This window comes from Cyprinus carpio, chromosome B5, assembly GCF_018340385.1.
Source record: "Cyprinus carpio isolate SPL01 chromosome B5, ASM1834038v1, whole genome shotgun sequence".
NCBI lineage: Eukaryota > Metazoa > Chordata > Actinopteri > Cypriniformes > Cyprinidae > Cyprinus > Cyprinus carpio.
The window spans coordinates 32,245,202-32,258,449 of record NC_056601.1 but is presented as its reverse complement, the minus strand read 5'-3'; the positions used below and the strand labels follow the sequence as shown (position 1 = coordinate 32,258,449).

Sequence of the window (13,248 nt, the reverse complement as noted above, 5' to 3'; positions counted from 1 at the left end):
TAAGCTCGAGTAAGAAAAAGAAAAAACACGGGAAGAATAAAAACTAATCGAGTTTACGAAGTCATTCCAAGTGTTGCGGGGAGCACCTTACTTTGAGCCTTCCAAAAAAGAAAAGAACCCTGAAAACTGCTCCGGCTGTTTTCTTCGGCACGGCAAACATATCCGCTAAAGAAATAGAGCAGCCTAAGCCTGAAAATTTTGGACATGTTGACCTTTTGCCACTGGCAATGCAAAGGTTTTTCTCACATAATAATCGATCGTTGAATAGTGTTATGCCCCTCAGTTCCCATTCCCACAGGTAGTCGAACTTCCCTGTCAGTTCAGGCATAAAGCGGTTTTGTTTAATATTTTATCGCGTTCTTCACATTTTTGAATTTTGCACTGTTCACAAGAGGACCATTCTACATATTTAAAATCGATGAAAATCACAGTGTGCAAAGGACTTTTTATTGTGCAGCGTTCTGCAGTTACAATGTTGTTTTTCAACTGTTTAGTCGTAAAATGCTGACTAACATTGCTTTTTAACAATTAACCTTTAAAGATTTGTCGTTTAACCAGTTCTATAATTCCAGTCTTGCAGCCTAATGATGACCTGAATGAGAGAGGTTATTGTTTACGCGTTTTGAATGTTGCGTGAACACAACCTTCGGATGGAATTTACTTTAAATTTATCTTTAAAATGTGAGTTCCAATTCAGGTTTCATGCCATTGGCACTTTGTTCGAAGGATTGTTTACAGTTCACAAGCATAGAGCCTAGAAGTCTGGTTCCCAGCGTATAGAGCTGTGTGTGTTACACGGACAAAAAACTAAAGATATGAAACATGCATTTACTGCAATATTATTGTGGTTTTAGCATTCGTTATTCTTTCGTGCAAATATTCTGAAGATTCCTTAATAATCTTGTTCGGGATGTTAAACCTACTTAGGAGCCCTAAGGTCATGCCATGGTGAAAAACATTACTTGAAACCGTTCCTTGTGAAATTGTTTGCTAGAGTATGGTATGGGTGCAGTGTTTTGATTGCGAAGAGTTCTGACAAAGGAATCTAGCAACCACATAATAAAAACCACAACTCCAGGTAGGTTTTTGAATGAGGGATATCGACCTGCAAAATGTGTAAATCCTCTAAAAAAACTGCAGTCTATGTTGAATTGTCATTCATGACCCCTTTAGTTAAGTATTTACTTGGGGAAAAACTGGTGGCAGAACTAAATTATAGATCAATAAAACCGATTCATCGATTTAGTCGTAAAAAGGGATAGCGACCGATTAACCGCGATTAGCAAAATGAATTCGGGTTTAGTGTGCATCCCTAAAATTGCTAAGTAAACTATGATGCATACAAAAAACTATGCTGCAATCGCTCATTCTCACCTGCAATATTTTTGTATCGGTCCATTAGCTGAATTTCCAGCAGCTCGGAGATGTTGCGACGCTGCACACACTTTGTTAATAGATCATGAGATATGACTCTCTGCTGGCTTGGAAGCACTTGCTCGCTTGCGTTGGAGCTCAGCATAGACCCTGAAACCACACAGGTTGCCTACACATCAAGATGTTCGGAAGTATTCATTTACATTTACAACAGTTGACATTTACATGTTTAATATAATGTAACTGTATTTCAACACTGGGAAGTATCACCAACGCTAAAATTTGTCAAAAAAGAAAATTATATCATCATTATTTTTCTAATAATAACAAATTTAAGTTGCATTTATAACTGTAAGTTTAAGAATCATGAAACATGTAATATTGCTCAAGATTTTAATATAAATACCAAAATCTGCACTTTTGGCTGATCTTTCGCATTTTATTTGTGATATTTTTTATCAGATGACAGACATTCTGCAACTACTTTTTTCCTGATGCCTTTTTTTCTTTACTTGAAGGGTAATCTTTTTTCGGCCATATTATTTTGGCAAAAAATCTTCAGCATTAAATACAGTTAAAAGTTCTAAAGCAAAATCTTTTTGTGAAATATGCTTTTGTACCATTTAAAAAAAACTCTTTTTTTTTCTATTTTTTATATGTGATGTCAAATAATGTATTCATAATAGTTTTCTACAACCCTTTTTTTTCTTGCAAATTTGTTCAAACAATTATTTAGACATTAAATATAGTGAATAGTTTAGAGAAAATATTTGATGATTTTGTGTCCATTTAAATAAATGAACCTGGTTTGTACAGCCCATTCAGCAGAAGTGACATCTCCCCCTTCCTTAGGGTCGTTCTGTAGACCGGATCCTACTGCGGGTAAAGGAGTATTCTGCAGGTGTACCTTAGTGTACTGTCAGAACTCTCTCTAGTCACGTCTTCATGTTCACGCTGCTTTGGGCATGTGGGATGAATGTCAGTGATGTTCAGTGCTGGTCAGACAGCGCATCTGCTGAGAATTGGTTCACACGCTACATGAATGAGAATCCCGCCCAGAGGACGCTCCTCGTCCTCTCCATCGCTCTCTGATGAGACCATAGAGTTGAAGTAACTGAGGGAAAAGCCTGTTGAACTAACGTAATTCAACTGTGAAGTTGACAGTGTCACTCAAAAAACCACACACGGATTAAGTGCTTTTATACAATGGTTCATAGTGTAGTGAATGCACTGATCCATCCAGAAATTGTTCTCTTCTCCACAATGTATGATTCAACTAGTTTTTTTCACCATTTATCAGAAGGAAGCTATGTATTAGAGGGAATAAAAAACACAACAACATGAGGTATATACCGAGTGGCTGTCCAAAACCCTCTGAAATTTCTGTGCAACTATATAAATGTACTCTATACAGACCATGTAGTAAATCATTACAAAGATTTATTATCAAATAATGCTGTACTTTTCGAACTGTTCAAAAAAATTTCCACCAAAATATTAACTAGCCACGTTCAACGATACTAATAAGACCATTTGCTAGTGATTAGCAGCAAATCAGCTATTAGAATGAAATTTCTAAAGGTCAGTGACACTAAAGACTGAGAACAAAATGCTGAAAATTCAACTTTGGCATAATATGGAAGAAATTACATTGTAAAATATTCAAAAAGAAAGTTCTTTTAAATTGTAATAATTTTCCACAATATTACTGTTTTTACTGTATTTCTGATCCATGGTAAACATAAGAGACTTCTTTCAAAAACAATTAAAATAAATTTCAATGATAGGTATGTAACGCAAATGAATTGCACTTAAAATTTTTCCAATTTTAGGAGTGGCACTAACCTACAGATGCCCTTTATAGATGTACTATCATATAGATTCATTGGGCTTTTAACATTGCATAAAAAGGAGTAGTATAAATCAAATCACACAATCTCTTACCCTGCAGGTGATAGCCCAGGCTTTTATCTTAGCAGATTCACTACTCTCATTCATTTACACCGTGCGTGCTGTTTGGACCCTAACAACAGCTCCTGAGGGATCTCATCAATCACTAAGACAAACAATGGTCCACATAAAATAGTCAAAAACTGAAAGAGCTGGTACTAAAGTCCCCTGCATATTCTCCCAGCCCTACTACTCGGAATATATTTTGCAACAAATTGCTGATTAAAGAAAAAGCTGATTAAAGAATTATAATTCATATTCAATTCGAAAATCATAATGTGTGAGAAAGTGTGATGCATGGAGCAAAACAGACACGATTGTTGGAAACAGCACATTAAATGAATAATAAACAAGTATTGGTTTAAGGTGAGCAAAGATCATACAGGGTGTTAAAATCTCAAAAAAGGGGATTATTTCCTCGACCCTGACCATGTAAAGTCCACATCACGATTCTCCGTAAATATACTATAATCAACTCAACGAGAACGCGTGCCTTAAAAGGACGATCCTCGGGTCTCTTGTGTGTCTCTCTGGACATCACACAAAGAGAGACGCGGAGTGTTAAGTGCGAGTCATCATCTATTGGGGGAATGCACAAAGTGAGAAGTTGATAAAGAGGTGAAATGGGTTGTCACCGTTCAGGTGCTTAACTGCTGGCGCATATGCTTTCCTCCCACTTCTCTGCTTCCCTATCTCTTATAATCGTCTTGGCGTCTGAAAGAAACAAAAAACTCCTCTACACCTCATCAACCACTAATAAACCAATTTTAAAAAAAAATGTCAAACAAATCTAAATATGATGACCCTACATAGTCTACTTAGAGTTTTTGGAGCAGAACTTTGATTTCATGATTAAATGTCAAAGGGATAGTTCACCCAAAAAGGGGAAATTATGTACACATTCAGAATTACGACCGTTTTGGATATTTACATTTTTGGTTACCCTGGATTTTTTTAATAGAGTGACAGGAAGTCTTATGGGTTGCAATGAATGAGAGTAAGCAAATGATTGACAAATTTTCCTTTTTGGGTAAATCATCCTTTCATGGACCACTAGTTTGTAGCTTACCGTCACTCAAGGCTTGGGAGGAAGGTGAATCCTTGATCAGGAGTCGTCATAAATCGCTGCCTGAGCCTCTCAAGTGCGTCGTAGCTTCCTCTTCGGATGCTCTCACTGAACGGCTCTCCGGTCCGCGCTCCTCAAACTCCCATGTTCTGTCACGGTCTTCTTCTGACAACGTTCTGAGATGCTGGGGCAAAACAACAGAGACCATAAATGTAAATAAGAAGTTAAGTAAGTAAAAAAAACAAGAGTTACTGAAGAACATTTATACACAATACTGTTTCAGCTTTGTCTACATCAATTTCACATTTAATTCAATGTTACTTGCCAGTTATTTTGTAAATACTTGTTAATTTACTAGCAATTTATGAGAACACTCAGGTCAAAGAAGCATCAATTTTGCTAAAAAATTTTTACTAAATTCTATTAGGTTTTTTTTTTTTTTTTTAATTGTATATTAGACATTAAGGGAAATCCACCAAAGTAATCCAGCAGCACATTACTTACACTGTTTAAAAAAGCCTGCCCAGGATTCACCTTGTGAACTTTAGTTAAGACATGTCCCAGTTAGGTTAGGATTCATAATGAAAAACCTGATAATTTGCATTTGATTGACCGATTTGTTGTTCCTCTTTGTATGGACAGCAGACGGTGATTTTATCACATTACATTGTGCTACTCACAGAAACCTCATCCTCTGAGCTGTCCTCGGCATATTTAGGCCTCTCATTGACAGTGCGTACGCGTTTGCGTTTTGTTCTCATTTACCCGCTCACACAGAGGCAGGTGGACCTCGAATCTCTGCCAGAAGCTTCAGGGGAAGATTCCTTCAGCACTGACGGGTCAATTCCACCTGTGCACAGCGATCACGTTCCAACTTGCATTGCCTACAGCACACACAACGTTTCAAATCCCTCCTTTATATTATGCGAACGTGATAATTGGGACTAAACATCCTCGCAATGGTACTTAAACACGCTTAAATTGACTACTAGATGTCAAAGTAACAATACGTCAGAATACAGCAGAAGTAATAACCCAAAACCCAATTTCCGTGCAGCAACAGTGCAACATGTTCAGAACTCTATACTTGTGGACTTTGATCAACACGCATGTCAAAAATAGGAGCACACCTATTACAGGTAATTACAGTAGATTCCAAGAAGAGCAGAAACACTGTTGTTGTTAGGTTGGTCCTGCGAATCTAGTAGTTTTCTGCACAAAAAAAAAAAAAAATGACACAATATTAAAGAGCCGTAATGCTTGAAGGGAGCGTGTCTGTTGCAGGTGACAATCCCTCATGTATGTGAATGTGGTCATCTCCGTTGTTAATTTCGCTACTAAAATTCAGTTAATAAATATTTTTTTTTACAGTTACACACTAGAATAAAAAGTTTTTGTATACTATTTTTACCTCCCTGCCTTTAAAGGTACAGTTTTAATAATTTGTGAAAATTTCGCATGTCCAATAAAATTGTGACTTTTTAAAACATTACGGAATTCTGTAAGTATTTATTTCAGTTACGAATAATTAGTTTTTTAGATTTTTTACCATAAAACGGTGCGGTCATGTTAAATTTTTCTACATTTTTGATTTCATCACAACTTTATTACGGTACAAATATAAAATGCTTGAAAAAATGTCAGGTTTACTGTTATAGATGAAAGTCGGAAACTATACACTGCACGCTTGGTGTGAGGTAGGCTGCATAGTCGATGGCAGCTTGTGAGACCATAATTGCGCTCTGATCTTACTGAACAGATACAGCTTGGTGATGCTATGCGACTGAACCGGTTGAGTTCGACACTCTTTGCTCTCGCCCACAAACACATACACACACTTATACATTTGGGAAAAAAACATCATTTTTGACAAACTAGCCAGAACAAACGTTTACTGAAATTCAGTAAAAATAATGTATTTTTTATTACTTACAAAAATTGCCATTAAATGGTTGTTTTATGAAACTTTCAGATAAACGCCATTGTTTAAATAAATGTCATCTCTGTGCCCTTGCCTCAAGTAGGGATCATATACAAATATCTGAAACAAAGCTTTCAAGTGCAGCGTCCGTTTACTATAGTCTAATACAGTGAATACACTAGATGCCTCCATAAAGTTACTAAACAGTTATTTTTGTTCCTCTTATGTACTCCTTAGGATTGGTCAACATATAGCACAGCAGAGCGGGATCTTAGGGTTAATTTGGTCTGGCTATTCCTTTAAGACTGCCACTGCTTGAAGCGTATCGAAACGTGGATTTGCTAACTCTTGGTAGTTTCATGCGCGTGGCTTTATATAAATTATTACAGGCTACATGCACGCACGCCGTATTTGCGTGCATGCAGTTGAAGAGCACATGCTAACGACCACAGTATAAAGGCTGACAGGACAGTGGGGAAGAATATAGGGTGAAAATTTTACTACCATACATCTCATTTGAACCACAGTCACACTGTTGTTCACTACGCTCCCTCATCACCTTACCATTTCCAAGCTCGTGTGACTTGCACCTGCGCTGAGGTTTTTTTGCGCTTCTGTAAAAGTCTCCTGTTTGATGTGGTCGAAAACTTCTGTGTCTAAATAAATGCAATTCTTGTAAGAAATAAAGACAGAACAGCAGTATGACAGGATGGCCAAACCCCTAAACTCCTCCTTTGTGGCTTACGGTGTTAAAATATTTTTCATACAGCCGTTAAACTGTAAAAATGTATTGCCTGCTTATACCAAGCTAATTTTGACAGTAAATAGTTACATTTAAACAAAGCCCTGATACATCAAATAAATATAAACTCACTTAAAAGTCATATGCAACTTTTTTTTTCAATATTTTGGGTTCAACATAAATTGCTCCATTTCAATAATTCTAGACTATTTTTTTGTTCCTATTATGTTCCTACAATCAGGCCTTTACAGGATTATCAACTGAATTGCTGCTAAAGACAAGGATCAGGATTTTCTAGTAGGAACTCATGGGGTGGGACGGAACGGGCAATTTGCCGTCCTCGCTTTGGGTAATCGTTCACACACGATTGGTCCCCACGGAACCCAGGACCCTTCCTGGCTGGCTTATAGGCTTGAGCCTCCTCTGACTTTAAAAGCATAAAAAAGAAAAGAAAAAAAAAAGACAGCAGCGGCGGCTGGTGAGAATCAAAACACAAGCTGAACAATCTCCACACTCGAGACCAAAGAAAAATCAAAGCAGATGGAAACCTGATTTGACTTGAAAACACTTGCATTCTGCATGAGCTGCTCAATACCAGTCATAAGCCAGTGTCCCTCAGGCAGCGCCATGCCACTACAGTAAAGAATATGTTTCAGAGTTGCTAGCAATGATGCACCTACTCAACAGAAACGCCTTTTATTCAGACTAGATCTTTAGGTATTGACATGAATCAGCTGATTTATAGTGAAAGTTACTTTATCAATGGTGTTGACGTAATAAGAGAGTCTATAGACGGTTGAAATGTGGTACATAGGGGGCAAGTCCGAAATTTCATAAAATACGTGGACAGAGAGTTTTGTATCGATACTCCTGGCCCAATTCCTCAGGGACTCAGTCCCGTCCAATTTGAGGAATGAGCAACGCAACCGGCCATGGGGAAGGCAACTCTTACACTTTATACAGAGTTTTACTGTGCCGGGGTGAGCGACTGAAGTTCGTATTCGTGTTTTATAGTATATCCCCTAGTCATAGAGCGTTTAGGAATTGGATGCCCAGGGGCTTTTTGGACGTCAGAGCAAATTTTGCATCTCGGACCTTCCATGGTGCAAATGCTGTGGTTTTCCAGCACTGCAACCGACGGGTGTCGGAAAACTACTAGGTAACCAGGCAGTGGGTGGAGTCAACAGACCAAACAAAACAGACGTTCTGACACGGACCCCACATTTCAAAATCAATAACTGGCTGTAGCATCGATTTTCAGAGAAACGTATGTGACCTAGCAATGTTTCCTAATATCTTTATCTTCAATTGCATATAATTTTATGCTTTAGTGCATATTCAAAAAAACATTACGACAGCCACTTTATTTCCCTGTACGCACCAAGGAATCACAACTCAATTCCCTTAATTATCAAGCTGATTTAGAGCCAATAATACAAAGTGCAGAATCAAACTTTGGTCCCAGACACACCACATATGATATAATACGAATAATAAATATAGACAAATAAACGTTGGACTGACCACATCAGTGTAATTTTTATATCTAAGTACATAAAATTTAATTCGATATGGAATTGCATATAGAGTGGAAACGTCATGCCATATTTTAAGATGAGCGAATCAGGTCTTCGTCCAATGTGGTCAGGAATGTCTCACTGGGGTGATCCATTAGAGGAACACAAGCTCCAGGATCTTCGCAAACGTTACAAATCACATGAAGTCACTCCTGAGACTGTGTAAATAAAACAAAATGCCTTATGTATAAACACTGAAAAAAATAAAAAAAAAAAACATTCAATGGAAAACAATCTTACACCTTGGCCACCATATCATCTTAAAAACACTAGGCAGGTATATGGCACACAAGATGCCCAGGATGACCTCAAAAAAAAATTTATTTTGTGGCACGGCAAAAGTGGCGTGCGTTAGCATAAGCACCAGCCCCTAAAAAAAAAAACTCAGCCCTAAATAATAACATTTTTATTATTTAGTTATACAAATGGCATTGTTTGTCAATTTTAAGTTTCAGTCTTTATGGATGGATCTAATTTTTTAATGGTTTAAATAACATTTCATATAATCAAAAAGCATATCTAAATTAAATTGAAAACATTTTAATTTATAATTATATAAAACTACAATTTAAACAACAATTTAAAAAGGGTTAACAAACGCTTAAAATTTTGGGGCCCTAGATGGAATTGAAAATGCATTTTTTTTTATCTTCCCCAGAATTCTAAATTATTTAAATTCATTTTTTTGGGGATTACGTTTTATTTTTTTTGTTGTCAATTAATTTTCTGGTGTTCTGTTTTAAATGGTTCTGAATTAAATCTTTAATCAAGTTAATAGGCTCTAATATTATTTTAAAACCATTAAACTTTTACCAATTGCAACAAAACAACTTAGTTAAAAGTTTCGCAAAGCAAAAAAAAAAGTTTTTTTTATTTTCCCCAAAAATGCTGTTGTTTTCAGGTCCTGACCTGGAAATTTCCTGGATTTTTAATTAAACCCCATTTATTTAAGCTTTAATTAACATTCTTTAATAATTTTGAAAACAACTTTGCATTGTCCAATATAAAATGACTTTGTTTAAAACATTAACAATTTAATAATTTATTACATTCTTTCTACAATAATTATTTTTTTAGATTTTTTTTTGCCAGAGAAACTGTGCTGTTCATTTTTAATTTTTTCTTACATTTTCTGATTTTTTAATACAAATTTATTATAACAACTACAAAATGATTTTTGTGAATTGAAAAAAAAAATAAGCAGGTTTACGGTTATAATGAAAGTCTGAACCGTTCAATGTGAACTGGTGGTGCACGGATTTGACGGAGGTAGGGCTGCATAGTCATGGCATGCTTGCCCATAAGCCTTGCGCTCTGATCTTACTGAAACAGATACAGGTGGTGGGTGATTGCATGCGACTAACCAGTGGTTGAGTTCACACTCTTGTGCTCTGCACACAAACAGCATAACAACAACAACTTAATACATTTTTGGAAAAAAAAACATCATTTTTAAACTAGCAAGAACAAACGTATTAATGAATGCTTTACATTCATTTATTAACTATCATAAAATAATGTATTTATTTACTTACAAAAATTGCATTAAATGAAACTTAAACCCATTTAAATAAATGTCATACCTGTGCCCTTCATCAAGTATATGAAATATACAGAAATTTAACCAAGTTTTAAAGCACTAAATTCTAAATGAAATACGATGAATCCAATATAAAAGTTACTAAAGTTACTGATTTCCTCTTTATGTTCTTAGATTTACAGATTCACAGCAGCTGGGATATTAGGTTATTTGGCTGCTATTACTTTAAGAGCTGCCACTGCTGAACATGATGTGAATCTGACGCTTGTAGTTTCATCGTGCTTTAGTATGAAATGATACAGGCTACAGTGCAAGCCGCCGTATTTGTGCATGCAGTTGAAGACACCCTAGCTATGACCCTCAGTATAAAGGGCTGACAGGACAGGAAAAAGTTTTGTTTTTACTGCCATACATCTCATCTGACCACAGCTCACTGATGTTCTACTGAAGCTCCCTCATCACCTGTACCATTTCCAAGCTTGTTTGACTAGCACCTGCGCTGAGGTGCGCTTCTGAAAAGTCTCCTGTTTGATGTGGTCGTAAAAACATTCTGTGTCTAAATAAACGCAATTCTTGTCAAGAAATGAAGACAGAAGCAGCAGTAGTGACAGGAGTGGCCAACCCTAGCTCCGCCCTTGCGTTAACGGTGTTAAATATTTTTACCACCGTTAAACTGTAAAAATTTATTGCCTGCGATAACAAGCTAATTTTGACAGTACTACATGAAACATAAAAGCCTGATATATCAAATAAATATGATACTCAAGAAAAAGTACATATGCAAACTTTTTTTTTCAATATTTTGGTTCATTAAATTGCTCCATTTCAATAAAATTAGATTTTTTTTTGTTCCTATTATTTCATACATCAGGCTTTGCAGGATTAATCAACTGATTTGCTAAAACAAATCAGATTTCTAAAAGCATGTGCATACCTGCAATTGCCTCCTCGTATTTGAGGATGTACTCCACAAGATTGTCCACCAACTGAACACAGGCCTTCCTGGCTGGCTTATAGGATGAGTCCTCCTCTGACTTTAAAAGATATAAAAAAAAAAAAAAAAAAAAAGAAAACACTGTGAATCACAGCTCTACAATCCACCAAGCTAGAGACCGGCAGATGGAAACTGATTTGACTTGAAAACACTTACATTCTGCAGGAGCTGCTCAAACCAGTCATAGCCAGTGTCCCTACAGGCAGCGACCTGCAGTACAGTAAAGAATAGGTTCAGCTAGCGAATGATGCACTACTTCAAAGAAAAGCCTTTTTCAGACTAGATCTTTAGGTATTGACATGAATCAGTCTGATTTGAGTGAAAGTTACTTTATTCAATGTGTGGTTATGTAATAATGACGGCTAGCGGTTGAAATGGGTACTGCAATCAAAATTCAAAATACTGGAGAGAGTTGTTTCTCCTGGCCCACTTCCTCAGACGGGTTGCCAGATTGAGGAATGAGCACAACTGACAATGGAAGGCAACTCTTACACTATAAGTTGATGAGTTGATTTATTCTTGTTTTAATATGCCTCTAGTCATAGAGCTTTTTAGTTGGATGCCCAGGCTTTTTGGATCAGGCAGAATCTGCGATCTCTGACCTTTCCATGGCTGCAATACGCTGTGTTTTCCAGCAACTGGCAACCCAGGGTGTCGAAAAACTGCTAGGTAAACAGGCAGTGGGTGGAGTCACACAGACCAAAACAAAAACAGACGTTCTGACAAGGAACCCACATTTCAAAGCAGAATAACTGGCTGTAGCATCAATTTTCAGAGAAACAAGTATGTGAACCTAGCATGTTTCCTTAATATCTGCAAATGTAATATGGTATTTTTATGCTTTAGTGCAGTCAAAAAAAAATTACATACAGCAACTTTTTTTCCTGTACGCACCAAGGAATCATACTCAAGTTCCCTTAATTACAAGGGTTAGGATGCATTTCATATGAACTAATCCAGGAGAGCAAGACTGATGTCCTGCAAAAAGAGCAGTAATCGCATTTCTCACTGCTCATGCAGAAATTGCCTTCAGGGAGAAGCTTACATTTTCTGCTTATCTTGCAATGCATCTGCTGCAGAGAGATGCAACCATCACTGGAAGGTCTTATGTTTTGGTAGTAAAAGCAAAAGGTATGAAAACAAGCATTCTCAAGTGTTACCTAGCTATAACCACAATCAGCTGATTTAGAGGCAAATAATACAAATACAGAATCAAACTTGTGGTCAGACACACACACACACAGATATTTATATATATTTAGTATTAACTAAATAAATAAATATATAAAAAAACATTTGGACTGACCACATCAGTGATGTTGAGAATCTTCCTATTCATTGTTTCTTTGTCGTGGCTGGCTGTGGGTGTAAACCACAGCTTCTGGAATGTTTCATTCACCAGTTTCTGTAGGGAGAGACAGACTGTTAGCACTTTTGGCACTAACTGGAAAAACCTATCACAACAGAGAACGTGGTTGTACCTTGATGCCCTCCTCGTCATTGACCCTGCGGATCATCTTCACGCACATCTCTGTGATCTTACTGAAGTTGGGCTGTTCTAAACAGATGTCTCTCAGAATCTTGATCACCCTCTTCCTCACGCTGATACCGGTGTCCTGGAGTGAAAGCACATAAAATCACTTTACACTTCTCACAGATTACATGTGCAATATTCAAAATAGCAGGAAAAAACACAACTGAACTATCAGTAAGCCCCGCCCCCCTCAGTTACTGTTGCTCCCTCGTACAAACAAATGGAGCTGCTCACTGTCTTACAATTACAGCGGTCAGTGTGAAAACCTTGTCACAAGATGTTCTTGAACAATTTTGGACACAGAAGGACCACCATTCAAGTGGGAAATAAAATATGCCATGGAGGGATATATAAAAGATTTTAAAATAAATACAGTGGGTAACAATTCATTTGGAAGCAGGGTTTACAGATCACAATGCAAGCGGGAGAAGTCTCATGTTACGGTCGTCACGATCGCGGACGACAACATGCAGGATCAACACTGTTCATGTATCGCAGGGTATGATTAAATTAAATTTATGTACATTTAACCAATTTAATATGGAGAGGC

At 36.9% G+C, this 13,248-nt stretch overlaps 1 protein-coding gene across 1 annotated transcript in view; it reads right to left on the bottom strand.

Annotated features, from left to right (window-relative positions):
• LOC109086867 (nipped-B-like protein A) overlaps nt 1-13,248 on the bottom strand; it is a 76,444-nt gene that overhangs the window by 20,862 nt on the left and 42,334 nt on the right. Inside the window, exons 29-31 of the mRNA XM_042723169.1 lie at nt 12,646-12,780; nt 12,471-12,569; nt 11,321-11,374 (exon numbers count right to left, since the gene is read on the bottom strand). Of these exons, the coding sequence (XP_042579103.1) occupies nt 11,321-11,374; nt 12,471-12,569; nt 12,646-12,780 (288 nt within the window). The remainder of the gene's footprint in view (nt 1-11,320; nt 11,375-12,470; nt 12,570-12,645; nt 12,781-13,248) is intronic.